This window comes from Sus scrofa, chromosome 14 (genome assembly GCF_054392235.1).
Source record: "Sus scrofa isolate SSC_HxYL_T2T_F1_AM1 chromosome 14, Sscrofa_HxYL_maternal_Yorkshire_Landrace_v2.0, whole genome shotgun sequence".
In the NCBI taxonomy this organism is placed as follows: Eukaryota; Metazoa; Chordata; class Mammalia; order Artiodactyla; family Suidae; genus Sus; species Sus scrofa.
In genome coordinates this window covers 94,492,605-94,510,699 of record NC_139396.1, presented here as the reverse complement: position 1 = coordinate 94,510,699, position 18,095 = coordinate 94,492,605, and the positions used below count along the sequence as shown (strand labels likewise).

The 18,095-nt window shown below is 45.6% G+C and overlaps 1 protein-coding gene across 3 annotated transcripts in view; it reads right to left on the bottom strand.

Annotated features, from left to right (window-relative positions):
• HKDC1 (hexokinase domain containing 1) overlaps window positions 1–18,095 on the bottom strand; it is a 70,837-nt gene that overhangs the window by 44,197 nt on the left and 8,545 nt on the right. For all 3 annotated transcript variants that reach the window (XR_014828010.1, XM_084997093.1, XM_001928882.5), the window contains exons 3-7: window positions 12,961–13,109; window positions 12,745–12,864; window positions 7,175–7,270; window positions 6,021–6,120; window positions 3,281–3,464 (exon numbers count right to left, since the gene is read on the bottom strand). Coding sequence is in view for 1 of the 3 variants with exons in the window: in XM_001928882.5 (XP_001928917.1) it covers window positions 3,281–3,464; window positions 6,021–6,120; window positions 7,175–7,270; window positions 12,745–12,864; window positions 12,961–13,109 (649 nt within the window). In the remaining 2 variants the exon portion in view is untranslated. The remainder of the gene's footprint in view (window positions 1–3,280; window positions 3,465–6,020; window positions 6,121–7,174; window positions 7,271–12,744; window positions 12,865–12,960; window positions 13,110–18,095) is intronic.

The window sequence follows — 18,095 nt, the reverse complement described above, 5'->3', positions numbered from 1 at the left end:
TTTTTCTTTGTCTGAAATTTTTTTTAAAATTTTACATGTTTTTTCATTCAACAAACACTTTTTTTTTTTTTTTTTTTTTTTTTTTTAGGGTTGCATCTGCAGCATATGGAAGTGCTGGGCTAGGAGCTGAACTGGAGCTGCAGCTGCCAGCCTATGCCACAGCCACAGCAATGCCAGATCCAAACCACATCCATGACTTACATTGCAGCTCACAGCAAGGCTGGATCCTTAACCCACTGAGTAAGGCCAGAAATCAAAACTGCATCCTCATGGATATAGTCAAGTTTTAACCTGCTGAGTCACAACAGTAACTCTAACACTTTTTAAGAAACAAATACAAATGAGCTACAATAATGTGTCAGACACTGTGTAGGAAGGGAAGGAGGATCACAGCACAGCCTGTCTTCAGGAAGCTCAGCACACAGGTAGAGCAGGACAGCCCCTACCCAGTTATACAGGTGAGTGTGGGATGAGAACAGAGAAAGGCTCCCTGAGACCCAAGCCTGGGAAGGACTCATACCAGGTGTTGTCTGATTAGGCCTCTGAGAAAGTGGGTGCAGGGGAAGCCCTAGAAACACAGATGAGAATGTGTGCTTCCTTGGGCTGCACTGGTTTGGTCTGTGACCACTCATCCGAACGCACCAAGAGTGCAGGGCCCAAGTCCCCTGGTTCACAGCAGTATCTCCCTGCCTCCGGACTGAATTAGAATCAGGGGTACAAAGCAATCCTGAGAAACAAAAACCAAGCAGGAGGCATAACTCTCCCAGACTTCAAGAAATACTACAAAGCCACAGTCATCAAAACAGTGTGGTACTGGTATCAAAACAGACAGACAGACCAATGGAACAGAATAGAGAATCCGGAAATAAACCCTGACACCTATGGTCAATTAATCTTTGACAAGGGAGGCAAGAACATAAAATGGGAAAAGGAAAGTCTATTCAGCAAGCATTGCTGGGAAATCTGGACAGCTGCATGCAAAGCAATGAAACTAGAACACACCCTCACACCATGCACAAAAATAAACTCCAAATGGCTGAAAGACTTAAATATACGACAGGACACCATCAAACTCCTAGAAGAAAACATAGGCAAAACACTCTCTGACATCAACATCATGAATATTTTCTCAGGTCAGTCTCCCAAAGCAATAGAAATTAGAGCAAAAATAAACCCATGGGACCTCATCAAACTGAAAAGCTTTTGCACAGCAAAGGAAACCAAAAAGAAAACAAAAAGACAACTTACAGAATGGGAGAAAATAGTTTCAAATGATGCAACTGACAAGGGCTTAATCTCTAGAATATATAAGCAACTTATACAACTCAAAAGCAAAAAAACCAACAACCCAATGGAAAAATGGGCAAAAGACCTGAATAGACATTTCTTCAAAGAAGATACACAGATGGCCAGCAAACACATGAAAAAATGCTCAACATCGCTGATTATAAGAGAAATGCAAATCAAAACTACCATGAGATACCACCTCACACCAGTCAGAATGGCCATCATTAATAAATCCACAAATAACAAGTGCTGGAGGGGCTGTGGAGAAAAGGGAACCCTCCTGCACTGCTGGTGGGAATGTAAACTGGTACAGCCACTATGGAGAACAGTCTGGAGATACCTTAGAAATCTATACATAGAACTTCCATATGACCCTGCAATCCCACTCTTGGGCATCTATCCGGACAAAGCTCTACTTAAAAGAGACACATGCACCCGCATGTTCATTGCAGCACTATTCACAATAGCCAGGACATGGAAACAACCCAAATGTCCATCGACAGATGATTGGATTTGGAAGATGTGGTATATATACACAATGGAATACTACTCAGCCATAAAAAAAGGATGACATCATGCCATTTGCAGCAACATGGATGGAACTAGAGAATCTCATACTGAGTGAAATGAGCCAGAAAGACAAAGACAAATACCATATGATATCACTTATAACTGGAATCTAATATCTAGCACAAATGAACATCTCCTCAGAAGAGAAAATCATGGACTTGGAGAAGAGACTTGTGGCTGCCTGATGGGAGGGGGAGGGAGTGGGAGAGATAGGGAGCTTGGGCTTATCAGACACAACCTAGAATAGATTTACAAGGAAATCCCGCTGAATAGCATTGAGAACTATGTCTAGATACTCATGTTGCAACAGAAGAAATGGTGGGGGAAAAACTGTAATTGTAATGTATACATGTAAGGATAACCTGACCCCCTTGCTGTACAGTGGGAAAATAAAATAAAAAATAAAAAAATAAAAAAAATAAAAAAAAAAAGAATCAGGGGTACGAGGGGATGGTGGGGATGGATTGGGGGTTTGGGATGGAAGTGCTATACAATTGGGTTCTGATGATCATTGTACAATTATAAATGTAATAAAATTCATTGAGTTAAAAAAAGAATCAAGGATATGAGAATCTCTAGTTATTTCCATGTTGCTGAAAATGGCATTATTTTGTCCTTTTTATGGCTGAGTTGTGTTCCACTGTATGTATGTACCACATTTCCTTAATCCATTCACCCATTGATAAATATTTAGGTTGTTCCCATGTCCTTGCTATTGTGAATAGTGCTGCGATGAACACAGGGGTGCATGTATCTTTTTGAATGAATGTTTTGTCCAGATATGCCCAGGAGTGAGATTCTCAAACTAACTGAAGTAAGTCAGAAAGAGAAAGACAAACACCACATGATATCACTTACACACAGAATCTAAAATACAGCACAAATGATCCTATCTAAAAAACAGAAACAGAACCACGGACAGGGAGAACAGACTTGTGGTTGCCAGGGGAGAGGGGGGAGTGGGATGGACAGGGAGTTTGGGGTTAGTAGATGCAACCCCAAACTGTTACAAACTGTTACATTTAGAATGGATAAGCAGTGGGGTCCTACTGTACAGCACAGGGAACTATGTCCAGTCTCTTGGGTTGGAACATGACGGAAGATAGTATGAAAAAAAATGTACATATATGTATAACTGGTCATTTTGCTGTACAACAGAAATTGAAGGAACACTGTAAATCAACTATACTTTAATTAAAAAAAGAAAAAAGGAAAAAAAAAAGAATATGATGCAGGGAAACCACTCATTTCCTTGGCCTCACTTTCCTCATCTGCCCAGTGAAACTGAACTATAAGGCTTGCCTCATAAACTCCCTGTGATGGGTAACAAGTCACAACTAAAAGGCCCCCTGAGTAAAAAGTGTCCCTGAGTGACTGGGCATTCACTGGCACCGATGCCCACATTACAGTGCAGGGTACTCACAGCTGCTTCCCTGGGTTGAGAGAGCCAAGGTCCAGCTCCCGGTCAAACTCGGTGCGGATGTCCTCCAGGGCCCCGTCGTCCCCGAAGGCCCCCCACTCAGTGTTGATGCACATCCTGCCCTCGTCGCCCTCCACCAGGTCGATGTTGCTCATGTCCTCCATGTAGCACGCGTTGGTGCCCGTGCCTGGACCAGGGATCAGAGAGAAAACGCAGAGATGCAAGGGCTCCCAGCTGGGCAAAGACAGAGACGACTCTCAACTGCCTGAGAGTCCTCTGAACGCACCACAAAGTGCTTTTGATCCACTCCCGGGGCTGGTTCTCGCTGAGGGAAGCAGCTTTGGCAAGCCCGGGAGTTCATGAGGAATAAAGCTGACATGTCAAGTCTGCACTTGTCAGGATGTTAATGGTTTGCTGTTATGAATGGAGTCAATTGTGAAGAAGTCCCTGATGAATATGTACGAAAGCTGACAGAACACATTTACAAAGAGGAGGATGAATTAACCTAACCTTGAAAATGTATTTTTTAAAACAATCACCAACCCACAGTCATTTTTTTAATCCTTCCCCTGTGCTACGTAGCCTCTTCTCTATTTGATACTAAAAATATCCCTTACTCAGAGCCTGCTACAAATTGTTCCTAGCAGAATCTACATCCTTATCTTTGAGTCATTAGCAGTCACATAAGAAAGCAACATGCCATTATTAAAACACAAGTGCACTCCAAGGAAATGCCTCCATCACTTGAGTAGTGGGGAGTGGCACAATCTCTTTGGGACCTATTGGGATGTTGACATGTTTTAATTGGATTGTGGTGATGGTTACAAAACTCTGTAAATTTACTAAAAATCATTGAATTATATACCTAAGTGAGAGGATTTTTATGTCTCTCTCTTAAGCTGTTTTTTGTTTGTTTGTTTGTTTGTTTGTTGCTTTTTAGGGCTGTACCCAAGGCATATGTAAGTTCCCAGGCTAGGGGTTGAATCAGAGCTGTAGTTGCTCGCCTACACCACAGTCACAGCAACCCCAGATCCAAGCTGTGTCTGCGACCTACACCGCAGTTCACAGCAACCCCAGATCCTTAACCCACTAAGCAAGGCCAGGGATTGAGCCCGTGTCTGCATGGACTCTAGTCGGATTCATAAGCTGCTAAGCCACAACAGGAACCCCTAAATAAAACTGTTTAAAAAAAAATTAAGTATCTTTCCCTGGGTAATACTCTGGTCTCAGGATTTTAAAGCCAACATGAGAAATAAGAGATGCTGAGAAGCAGAATGTAATACAATATTTGGAAAAAGCTTTTCTCAGAAAAAACACAGACATTGTTTAGGCATGGCACCCAACCTGCCAGTTACCAGACACAGTCACTGAGACTGTGGATAGTAGAGAATGCCTTGGCAGGCAAGGGCCAGGCCCATTCTGAGGTGTGAAGCTCCAGAAACAGGACAACAGATTAAGCCCCTCAGTTGTAAAAGTCCTTTCCCTTTGGGAAAGTCAGGCTGAGGAAAATGGGCTGGAAGTTAACAAAAAGCAGTTCAGAGTTCTCGTCATGGCTCAGCAGAAATGAATCTATGAGGTTGTGGGTTCAATCCCTGGCCTAGCTCAGTGGGTTAAGGATCTGGCGTTGCCATGAACTGTGGTGTAGGTCACAGACGCGGCTCAGATCTGGCGTTGCTGTGGCTCTGCCATAGGCTGGCAGCTGTAGCTCCGATTAGACTCCTAGCCTGGGAATGTCCATATGCCATGGGTGTGGCCCTAAAAAGACCAAAAAAAAAAAAAAAAAAAATCAATCCATTTGGCTGACTGTTCCTAAAATAGCCTTTTCATAGGCCTCTCCAGGGGAGCCCCCTCCCAGCCCAGGTATTGAGACCACCTAGCAAACATCCCCGCTGAGCTGGGGCCTCCCTGGCCCAGGCCTCCGCCTCGTCTCCCTACACAATGCAATGGCCTCTGACTGGCCTCCTTGCTCCACTTCTGCCCCCCACAACTGACTCTCCACATAGCAGCCAAATGAGTTTTTTGAAAATGCATAACCCATTTATCCACCCCTCGCCCAGAGTCCTCCTGGGCCTCTGTCTCCCTGGGGTAAAAGCTAAAGACCTTGCAGTGACTGTGACCCATGTCCTCTGACACAGGAAGATGGGGACAGTTCCACCCACTCCCACCTGAACAGCCTTTTACTCTCAGCCTTCCCTCACTCGGATTCAGCCACATTCAGCCTTTTAGGGTTCTCAGGGCACCCCAGATGGGCAATCCCATCTCAGAGGTCACAGGGCCTCTTTTCTTCTCCATCTCTACTTTGTTCCTCCTCCTGATCACCGAGGGCCCTGCTCAGAAGCCACCCGCTCAGAGAGCCCCGCCCTGGCCACCCCACCACACTTACTTTCGGTCACATCACTCTGCTTAATTGTCCTTATCATCCTGACCACCACCTTGAATTATAGTATTTGTTTAGGCTTTTCAGCCTTTCACCCTCCTCCCCACTGAAAGCTTCATGAGAACAGGAACCTGTGGGACTCCCATCACTGAGAAGCCACTGCAGAGCACCAGGCCAGCCACGGGACAGGTTCGCAGTAAACACTTGTTGAATGAATGCGTGCATTAATCTTCCATCTCCCTGTGTTGCTTCTTCTCAATAGAAAGTGCCAATAGCCTTCCCACAGAATTTACTCAGAATTCCTGAAACAAAGCCCCACACCAGCCCCTTTTGCCCACCCCCAAAAAGCAAGACAAATGGAGTTACCAATGATGACACCAACTTCACAGTAGGGATCGTCATAGGCACACGTCATCATGGTTCCCACTGTGTCATTGACCAAGGCCAGGATGTCCACATCTATGTCCTGTTGGAACACAGGCCCCAAAGGGCATCCGTGGGTGGGAGGGAGGCATTTTCCCTCTACCTTTCCCCACAGAGGAAGCAAAAGCAGTGAAGATGCCTGGTTGGGACAATCACAATCCTGCCTTCTGGGCCTGCCTGTAAGAAATAAGGCCTTTGACAGGGTTCGAAGGCCCAGAGGAGAGAAAGAGCAGGGAGCTGAAGAGTGGAACCATCTCGGGTTTTATGGGCAAAGGCCTCTGTGCAATAAAAATACGAGGCACAGATCATCAGGACTGTAGCCTGTTTGAGGGGCCCCAAGGAAAGCATGTTTATCCCAGAAGTGATGGTGTTTCCAGGAGGAAAACCTCCACATCCTCACCCATGGGGACATTTTAACCACCCTCAGCCAAGTCCTCTCTGTGGGCAGCACTATAGGTTCCCTGTTCTACCAAGTCCACTTGGGTTATGGTGTCATGGTTCTGCAAGGTTTAGGGGAGCATTTGAAAGTAAAATGAAAATGGTAAGAAAAAAAACCCTATAAGGATACAAAAGCATGTAACAGCTTTAAAGACAAAAAAGACTGGCAGGGTATACAACAAAATATTCCTCGTGCTGTCAGGGTAACAAGTCGTTTGGATTTACTGGGGTACTTAGCTCAGCAAGGAGCATGTCTTGCTTTTCTAGTTATTTACATTATTGTAAAAGGTATTCAACAGATCGAGCTCTTTAGTGAACAGAGATGGAAAGTGGGGTAGAGAGAGCCAGACTGGAAAGAAAGTGACCTTTTGAGCCTCTGAGAGGAGAGGTAGGGTTGGAGCCTCACACACAGCAGTGGGTCTAACTGAGACACCCTAAGGGGACTGTGGCAGCTGGAGATCCCAAAGGAGTGTAGGCCACCCTCCCTCTAATAGTGACTGGAACAAGCTCCTCAGACAAAGGCCACATCTGTGCCAGTGAGACCTCCCCTGAGGTCAAGTCCTTCTCTGATTCGCCTGAGGGCAGGCACAGTAGGAGAGCCTACCCCCCCCACCCCCGACCCCGCCGCAATCCCACCACCCTAAGAGAAAGATCCTCACCTTGTGTTTTCTCATGGCATTGCTCAGGGAGCTCACTATGTCTGTGTCCTGAACTCCCCGCGCCTTAAACTTCTTCGTCCATGAAAGCAGGACACCCTGGGGTGAGATTTTAGATCCAGACAAAATGAAGAAGGTTCTCAGTTCTGAAAGTGAGCTGCAGAAACTTCATGCATCCCCCGTGGCCTTCTCTTCTTTAAGTTGAATCATCCCCATTCTTTCAACATTTCTTCGAAGGCCTTTTCTAATAATTTCAACATGTTTATTACTCTCATCGGAGCAGTTTATTTTATTCTCTACTTTTTTTTTTTTAGGGCCCTGCTTGAGGTATATGGAAGTTCCCAGGCTAGGGGTTGAATCGGAGCTGTAGCCATCGGCCTATACCATAGCCATAGCAATGCAGGACCCAACCTATGCCACAGCTCATGGCAACACTGGATCCTTAATCCAATGAGTGGGGCCAGGGATCGTATCTGTGTCCTTATGGATACTAGTAGGGTTCATTACCACTGAGCCACAAGGGGAACTCCTCATCTGAGCAGTTTAAAGCATTATACATCCGGGCTGAAAGAACAATGGCTGCAGACTTGGAATGCTTGGATTCATAAGACACTGTCCAAGTCATTTAACCTCTCCGAGCCTCAGTTTACTCATTTGTAAAATGGAAACATCACTTCCTGCCTCTGTTACAGGACTGCTCTGATAGAAGTACCCAGCATGTGTTAGATGATACATGATGTGTACAGAACACCTGGTCTGCCAGGTCCACAAAGCAGAATTGACACTACCTTGTAAGATTCCCTCAGGATCCTGCTGTATAGTACAGGGAACTATATCTAGTCACTTGTGATGGAATATAATGGAAGATAATGTGAGAAAAAGAATGTACGTGTGTGTGTGTGCGCGCACGCGTGTGTGCGTGTGTGTGTGTGTGTGAGAGAGAGAGAGAGAGACTGGGTCACTTTGCTGTACAGTAGAAAATTGACAGAATACTGTAAACCAACTATAATGGGAAAAAAATCATTAAAAAAAAAGATTCCCTCAGGGACTTAATTTCAACTTAGAAAAATTATTCTCAATTTGCATTATCAACTGTTTATAATTGGTGTCTCCCAAGAGTTTCATATCGAACATAGCAAATAATTACAGAACTTTTCAGACTGGAAGAAAATTTGGAGATTAAGAGACTTGCCTAAGTTCACATAGTCAAGAAGAGAAGAGCCCAAATTCACAAACTCCTAGACCACTCTCACCCACTGCTCACCCACCCCACATCCACCCCCTCAGTTTAAGGATAAAGCAGCCAAGCTTTAGAAAGGAAGGAAACTGCTTCAGGACTCATGGTGAATAAAGGATAGAACTCAACTAGAACACAGGTCTCTGATGCCCCACCAGCAACTACGTTTGTCTCCGGCACCACAGCGCCGTCTACTGGTAGCTCTCCCTAACTTCTGCCTTCAGGGGCTATGGTAACATCCCTGCTCTGCAGGACAGAGAAGTGAGAGATTGCAGGGTGGTGTGCCCCAAAATCGGTGCAAGGGACAATGTGGGACCAGCTGGGGAAAGACTGTACCGGGGGAGTGGGGAATAAGTGCATGTGATATACTGTTAAGTGAAACAAAGCTGTACATACAACCATATATTTTTAAATTATATATACACAGTATAACACCAGAATTTAATATAGGTATGACTGGAAGGGAAACCCAACAATTCTAGTAATTGGTATTTCTGAAGGTTGGGATTAGAGGGGATTTCTTTTTTTTTTTTTTCAACGTTTTAATTCCTACCCTTATTTTTTCTTTGTTTCCCTACCTTGAAGAAGTATTACTATTTTATCATCAGAAACACCCACACACCCCTCACACACAGAAATTTCTATTTGACTAAGACTTTTCCATTGCCTCATTTATTTTTTTTAATATTTATTTTTAAATGATTTTTTCCCATTATAGCTGGTTTATAGTGCTGTCAATCTTCTACTGTACAGCAAGGTGACCCAGTCACACATACATGTATACATTCTTTTTTCTCACATTATCATGCTCCATCATAAGTGACTACAGTTCCCAGTGCTATAGAGCAGGATCTCATTGCTTATCCATTCCAAAGGCAATAGTTTGTATCTATGAACCCCAAATTCCCAGTCTATCCAACTCTCCATTCCCCATTCCTTCGTTTAAACAAACAAAACAAAATAACAACAAAGTGACATCCTCCTTTAATTTCCATGACCTGATCTTCTTTAATCATTTTTTAGTTTCACAAAGAATCCCTCTTAGCCACACCTCTTCAGAAAGTCTTTCCCTTCCCAGATCCTTCTGCGCTTCTAAGGCTGATCAGACTCCACCTTCTCCAGAGCCCTTCCTTTCATGTCAAAAACCTACATCTGCAGCAGAATCATGGTTAAACATGATTTGCCCACTCTCAGTTATTATTATTAATGCATTTCCTTGTGGCCGAAGCTTTTCTACTTTAGGCTTCACTGAAAGGCAGCCTGGGGGGAACCTTTATAAAATGCAAGTAATTCAACTAGACTTTGATGTAATCAAACCCCCTTGCCTAGTTTAAATGGCGCCTGAAAACCCTTATTGGGATACAACACAAAATGGGTCAAAACGCTTTCAGGCGCCTGCTGGCATTTTATTTTATTTTATTATTATTTTTTAAAAATGAGAGTTGCAACATTTATTTCAGGTTCTCTCTTGTTTTTTGTTTTGTTTTGTTTTGTTTTGTTTTTTTCTTTTTTGCCAAACAGGCAATATGTGGGAATTCCTGGGCCAGGGATTGAACATATGCCGCACAGCAGCAACCAGAGCCACAGCGGTGAGAATGCAGGAGCCTCAACCTGCTAGGCCATCAGAGAACTCCCCTGATGGCATTTTAAACAGGGTTCTAGAGCTGTGACTTTTTGCTAAGTCAGTATGGTCAGGAGGTTTTGAGTATGGGCTGAACCAGTCTTGGCTGTGTGACTTTGGAAAAGTCTCAACCTCTCTGAACTGCAGTTTTTCTCAAATATAAAACAGAAATAGGAGTTCCCGTCGTGGCACAGTGGTTAACGAATCCAACTAGGAACCATGAGGTTGCGGGTTCGGTCCCTGCCCTTGCTCAGTGGGTTAAGGATCCGGCGTTGCCATGAGCTGTGGTGTAGGTTGCAGACAACATGGTTCGGATCCCTTGTTGCTGTGGCTCTGGCGTAGGTCGGGGGCTACAGCTCCGATTCGACCCCTAGCCTGGGAACCTCCATATGCTGCGGGAGCAGCCCAAGAAATGGCAAAAAAAAAAAAAAAAAAAAAAAAGACAAAAAACCAGAAATGATGATATCTGCCTCATATGATTGTTTTGGGATTTTAACGAGGTAACATATACAAAGGGTCCAATATAGGGCAAGATCCAGTATCAAAGTCTGAAGTACAGTCTATCAATATCATCATCATCATCTTCCTTCTTCCTGAGGTCTCTGTTCCTCAGCCCAAATAAGAGGTGTTTAACTATTTGGTGAATCGAAGCCTGATTCCTCACTCCTCCCACTCCTGCCACTGACTCAGGGGAACCCTGCTTTTCAAGCTGCAAAGAAAAGCAAAACTCCACCTGGCCTCTTCATTCCCTGAAACCTTCTACATACTTTTTTTTCCAAATTACTTCTTTAGAAAATAATTAAAAAGTAAACTTCAGCCCATCTCCCATGTAGACAGACGATGGCAAATTCCCATTCAACAGAATCTAGTAAATGACTGATTGCACCTTTCAATTGTCAGATAGCTATCAGGCAGCTATTAAATATGACATTGTGCTAGAGACCCTGGGTGTGGAGAAGAACAATATAAAATAGTACCTGCCCTCTAGAAACAGCTGCTGAACTGAGGGGCAAGGTATAAAAGCATAAGGAGACAAGTCGCATAGGAACAATCACTAAAACCTGGCAGCTACCATTGATGCACCAGGCCCGGTGCTCAGCCGTGACAGATGCTTTGTCCAAGCTTCACCTCAGCCCAGCAAGTAGATATTATCCCTGTTTCACAGATAAGAAAACAAGGGGGAGTTCCCGTCGTGGCACAGTGGTTAACGAATCCGACTAGAAACCATGAGGTTGCGGGTTCGGTCCCTGCCCTTGCTCAGTGGGTTAAGGATCCGGCGTTGCCGTGAGCTGTGGTGTAGGTTGCAGACGCGGTTCAGATCCCGCATTGCTGTGGCTCTGGCGTAGGCCGGGGGCTACAGCTCCGATTCGACCCCTAGCCTGGGAACCTCCATGTGCTGCGGCAGCGGCCCAAAGAAATAGCAAAAAGACAAAAAAAAAAAAAAAAAAAAAAAAAAGAAAGAAAAAAGAAAAGAAAACAAGGGACCCAAGAAGTTAAATACCATGCCGAGAGGAGATGACTTATTCTGAGCCATGATTCAAAGCCAGGTCTATGGAATGTGAAAACCTACTTCCTTTCCACTATCCCCTTATTGATAACTGGCTCAAGCCAACAATATCAAACATATTCCAAGGCAGTCCCTGACATCCAGCTGGTTCATGAATTGACCGGCTGCTGGGTGTCATGACCAGTCTATGTAGCAGGAGCTCATGAACCACCACCCAGGCAGGAGAGGCCTGGGAAGACCTGACTCTGACAATAAACCACCCTCCCCAGAAAGCTCAATGTCCTTCATTTTTGCTCTTTTTTTTAGGGTCGCACCCGCGGCATATGGACATTTCCAGGTTAGGGGTTGAATCAGAGCTACAGCTACCAGCCTTCGACACAACCAGAGCAACGTGGGATCTGAGCCACGTCTGTGACCTACATCACAGCTCACAGCAACTCGGGATCCCCAACCCACTGAGTGAGGCCAGAGATCAAACCCGCATTCTCATGGATCTTGGTCGGATTTGTTTCCTAAGTAACTCCTCATTGTCCTTCCATATGACCTCTTATTTATTTTCACAGATTCACGTAAGATCAGGTTTGCCTTCTCCCTATTTACAAGCTGAAAATCTGAGGCATGACGAAATGGATTGCCCACGACCCCAGATGGCTAGTGGCACTGCATGCCCCAAGTGCAGGGTCTGCTCAGTAGCACTGCCACTCCAATGACCCCACCTGAGACCTCCTCCTAAGGGCTCACTGAAGGGAAGGCTCCCTGAGCCTTCGCACTCTCATTCTAGCTAGCTGTATCGGTGGTTCCAAGGGTGGTCTCCAGGCCAGCAGCATCCTCATCACCCAGTAACCTACCACAAATATGAATTTAAGGCCCTGCTGATTAAGAAACTCCTGCATGGGGCCCAGGCATCTGTGTTCAATGAGCCCTCCAGGGATTCTGGTGCAACCAAGGCCTGAGAACCTGAACTTGGTGGTAAAACTATTTCATTCCCTGTGCCACGCCAACATTAAGTATAAAATCAAGTCAGCCGTGTTAACATAGTCTCCGCCTCACATTTCTACCCTACTGTTAAAAAAAGAAGCAAAAAGGAAAAGCAAACAAGAAAACGCCTGCCGACCTCCTCTGTTCCCAGGCTGACTCCTGCATGCCACATTCTCCAGCCCCAAACCCAATTCCTACACAGCTCCTTCCCTCCCTTACACCAGCCTTACCTCTTCTAATTTAGTCTGTCTGCAGGGAAAAGAAAAGGTTAGGCCAAGAGGCAATTTCTTCTGCTTCAACCCTTTGGTCTCCATGAAATCTGCCAGACAGTCAGCTACATATTCAAACAGCTGCAGAGAAGGAATAGGACACAGGACAAAGGCATGGTCACTTGTAAGCTGGATGCCCAGTTCCTCCCGCACCTTCATCGAGCCCTTGCCCAGTACCTCCGTGCCGTTCCCTCGGATAATCTCATTGGGTGTTGGGTAGAACTGACTCTCCATCTGCACATTTCGTTTCCCCTCTTCTGAGACTTGCACCTTCAAGACTCGAAACTTGGATCCTCCAAGATCCAGGGAAAGAAACTCCCCGTTTTCTATTCAAAAGCAAATTTAAAAAATTATCATTTATTGGGGCTCTGCTATACAGCCAGCTCTGTATTAGGAGGTGGACCTGTAAGAAATGTCATGAAGTCTTACAACCACACCCACAAGCCAGGTATCACCATGCCCAGGCAACAAGGCTCCAGAAGTATGGCCATTGATGTGCGCCCTCCCAGGAAGGGGCAAAACTGGGGTGTGACCCAAGTCTGCCTGCCTGCCTCTGCAGCCTCGACTGTGCCCACTGAGCCATACTGTAGAAAATAAACCTATTCATTTGGAGAAGGCACATGTGAACTCACTTCAGGCGGGTGGTATTAGAAATGGGCCTTGAGAGAGGAGCTTATTCTTGCATGCCACAACCCCACAACCTCACAACCAGGAGGAAAAAAGCTGATACTCTGGAAAATGTATATAAGGCAGAAAAGGCAGGGGGACTGCAGGGAAGAGAAACCAGTCCCGCAGAAGTCAGCCTTGTGGGTAGAGAGAAAACACTTGAGGAGGGAAAGGAGATAAGAACCAAATGCTGGCCCTTAAGGAGCCAAAGATGCTCAATTGTGTGAGACAGAGCTACTGCAAAAGAAGAAAATGTAACACAATCTAGCCTATACAAGACAGATGCTGTTAGTAAAAAGGTGAAAGTGACACATGCGTTGGGCCAAGGAAGCCAATCCAGATGCCATCAACTCAGGATCCAGCCAGAATTCCTACCTAGGACCCTGCCAGTATCTTCAGAATCAGCCATAGATATGGGATGGAAACTCCTGTGTGCAAACCCTGGAACCAACAAGTCTTTGTGTAGAATTAATTACCTGTGCTGCAAAATGGCTGCACATACCAGGCGCACTTCATAACACATGCCCAAGGCACATGTTACTGAAATTCCATGCCCACAGATCTGGTCACCCAAGGGGACTTTTTGGGGTATCATGTGACCCTAGACACAGCTGCATGTATCTAAGAGACTAGCTGGCCATTCAGATCTAATGAACCAGTTGTTGTTGTGAAACGTGAAATAAAACATAGAGGGAAATTGCTAGTAGGTGGTAAAAACTGAAATGGAAGCATCCCAAACACCAGAGGTCAGCTGAAACATGTATATAGGCTGAAACCATGGAGGAAAACTCTTTAAGTTCCAATTCCTTTGAAACCTAAGTGTACCATGGTTCCTGTCCTCAGAGTCCCACAAGAGCCTGTGTGTCTCCCTTTTGGGTTTATGTGTCCTTATACTACAAATCTCCTTTCTTGACCTGGCTTGACTGAGCTTCTCTGTTCCTAGTTATCAAAGAACTAGAGGCAGGCCCTCCCGATAGCGCAGAACGGTGCTCTTCGAAATTTAATGTGCATTTAAATGTCCCAAGAATGTTGTTAACATGCAAACTGTGATTCCCTGGAGATGGGGCCAGAGGTTTATGTTTCTAAATAAGCTCCCAGGTGCTGCTGCTGCAGGTCTGTGGACCACGGTTAAAGGAGCAAGGTTTAGTTAGAGCCCATTTGCAGACCCAGCCAGCTGGACATTTTGCTATTGTGAAGATATCTGGAAAGCAAGATTCTTAGCTTCCTAGATCCGCCCTGAAAGGAGCCTGATGGAGCCATTTTTTCAGGGAGGGAATCCAGGGATCTATTCCTGTACAACTTTACCAGCACTCATCATGTACCATGCAAAAGATACTTTCACAGATGTTGCATAGGAAGAAGGACTGATCACACAATGCACGTATGAACATTTACTGAGCACTGATTCTGCCAAGTGATGGGCCGTGTGCTAGGAATGCAAAGACGAAAGACTATGGGCCCCCAGGGGAGCCCATCAAAAATACAAGAAGTAAATTAGCATTTCCTTACAGCAGGGCAAGTACTCAGAGGTGGGCAGCATGGGAAATGGTATCAAATCCGAGCAGGAGTCAGCACCCCAGGGGAGCTGATACAGAGCTGAGCACAGAAGAATGAGAGGAGTCAGGCAGCCAGACAGAGGAGAGCAGGGGTCCAGGAGAGGAAGCCATGAGCAAAGGAATGAGATCGCCTAGGGTGCGAATGGTCTGTGCTTTTGAGGATGTGTGGCAGAAATAAGGCTGGAAAACAGACTTAATTAGGAAGGATTCGGAAAAGCTGTCCCACCCTCAAGAAATTTAGGATTCATCTAGAAGGTGAGTGGGAACCTCAGAAAGAATTTTTTTTTTTTTTTTTTTTTTTTCTGCACATGCGGCAAGTGGAAGTTCTCAGGCCAGGGATCAAATCCGAGGCTCAGCAGTGACAACACCAGATCCTTAAACCACTGGGAACTCCCATAGAAAAGATTTTAACCAAGACCTGATTGAGGTTTGGGAAAAATGCCTCTGGCACCAACCAGGCTAGATTGGATTTTAATAAAAGAGGCAGTCCTTATGCTGCCGTCTAGATTGGAGGTGATACACGAGATTGGTGTAGAACCGGCAGAGATCAATCCTTCCTCCAGTCACTTCAACCAGTGATTCAGGATGCTATTTCATAGGAACTACAAGGCATGATCCCTTCTGTGACTCTGATGCAGAGAAAGGACTCACTGCACCCCAGGGAAAGGAGGGCCTGCCTAGAAGAAGAGGGCCACAGCGGCCGTGGGCCAACCAGGACCTTCACAGCAATTATTAAAACTATATGATCTCCAATCACAGGGCTATAATGTATAGCGCAGTGACGATAGCTAATAATACTGTATTGCATATGCGAAAGTTGCTAGGAGAGATTTTAAAAGTCCTCATCACAAGAAAAAAAAATTTGTAAGTATGCGTATTGATAGATGTTAGACTTGTGATCATTTCATAGTATATACAAATATCAAATTAATATTTTGTATGCTTGGAAACTAATGTAATATGTCAATATACCTCAATTTTTTTTTCTTTCTTTCTCTCTTTTTTTCTTCTTTTTAGGGTTCACACGTGGTAGGCTACCAGGCTAGGGGATAAATCGGAGCTGTAGCTGCTTGCCTACACCACAGCCATAGCAACTTGGCATCCAAGCTTCGTCTGCAACCTACACCACAGCTCATGGCAACTCCGGATCCTTAACCCACTGAGCAAGGCCAGGGATCAAACCCACAACCTCATGGTTCCTAGTCGGATTCATTTCTGCTGAGCCACACTGGGAATGCCAATATACTTCAAATTTTTAAAAATAAAAAGAGGGAGTTCCCGTCGTGGCTCAGTGGTTAAGAATCCAAGTAGGAACCATGAGTTTGCAGGTCTGATCCCTGGACTCGCTCAGTGGGTTAAGGAGCCTGTGTTGCCATGAGCTGTGGTGTAGGTTGCAGACGCGGTTTGGATCCTGCATTGCTGTGGCTCTGGCGTAGGCTGGTGGCTGCGGCTCCAATTCCACCTCTAATCTGGGAACCTCCATATGCCACGGGAGTGGCCCTAGAAAAGGCAAAAAGACAAATAAATAAATAAAAATAAAAAGAATACTTTTTTTTTTTTTGTCTTTTTGTCTTTTTGCTATTTCTTTGGGCCGCTGCCGCAGCACATGGAGGTTCCCAGGCCAGGGGTCGAATCGGAGCCGCAGCCACCGGCCTACGCCAGAGCCACAGCAATGCAGGATCCGAACCGCGTCTGCAACCTACACCACAGCTCATGGCAACACAGGCTCCTTAACCCACTGAGCGAGGCCAGGGATCAGACCTGCAAACTCATGGTTCCTAGTAGGATTCGTTAACCACTGCACCACGACGGGAACTCCAAAAATACTTTTTGTTTAAAGAAATGAACTGGAGTTCCCGTCATGGCTCAGAGGTTAACGAATCCGGTTAGTATCCATGAGGATGTGGGTTCGGTCCCTGGCCTTGCTCAGTGGGTTAAGGATGCAGCGTTGCCGTGAGCTGTGGTATAGATTGCAGATGCGGCTCAGATCCCAATTTGACCACTAGCCTGGGAACCTCCATATACCTAGGGTGCGGTGCTAAAAAGAGACCAAAAAAAAAAAAAAGAAACGATCTTTCAAGAGGGCAAGATTTCCTTGACAATCTGCCTGTGGGGATGATCCTCAGAGATCTTTTAGCGGCTCCAGGCTGCTGCGGACACCAGGGATCTCCTTCTCCTAAGCCACAGCCAGGCCTTGTGAGCTTGCTCCTTCCCTCCCCCCGGTACAGCATCTCCCAAAGGTGCACAGGACTGAATACATGGATTCCCGGAGATTCAGAGTCTCCAGGGAGAGAAGCCTGGGTAGTCATTATGATGAGGAATCACCCCAAGTGAGTCTTATGCTCAGGCAAGCGTGGGACCCCTGACCTAGCGCAGACCCCTGGGCCCATCAGCTGGCGACACTGAGGCTCCTGGGCTCACCCTCCTGGAGGCAGAGGAGGCTGTCTGGAGACAGAGGCCAAGAAAAGAGGCATCTGGGGCAGGGCCCAAAGAATCACAGTCCCTTTCAGGTCACAAGATGGGCACTTCCTGTTCCCTTCCCTCATGACTGGTGGAGAAAAAGACACAGATGATAACCATGCTTGAAAGCACTTGTAAGAAGAATCAATGACAGGAGTTCCTCAGCTGAAACGAATCTGACTAGGAACCATGAGGTTGCCGGTTCGATCCCTGGCCTCACTCAATGGGTGAGGATTCAGCATTGCCGTTAAAAAAAAGAGAGAGAGACAGAGAGAGAAGAATCAACCACAGCTCCCTGGCTAAAAGGCTGGGCAGTTACCCCCTCTCAGGTAGATTCACAGGAAAGGAGGGGAAACTAGAGAGCAGGCCAACTCAGAAGGATTTCTCTGGAAACTGCATGCATTTCTGAAATGGAGGTCCCAAGAGATGAGGAGAGTTTTATCTGTTTGGTTTTGTTTGTTAGTCATCGTGAAATTATGCCACCAGCTCACAGGAGCTCTGTAGGACTTGGGACATTTTGGAGAATTTAAAGCATTCCTTCCACGTGACTGATCCTAACAAACCTACAAGGTGGTAGGACAAACTGGCCATGTCCTTTTACTAATAAGGATAGGAGTACAGTGCTTCTGG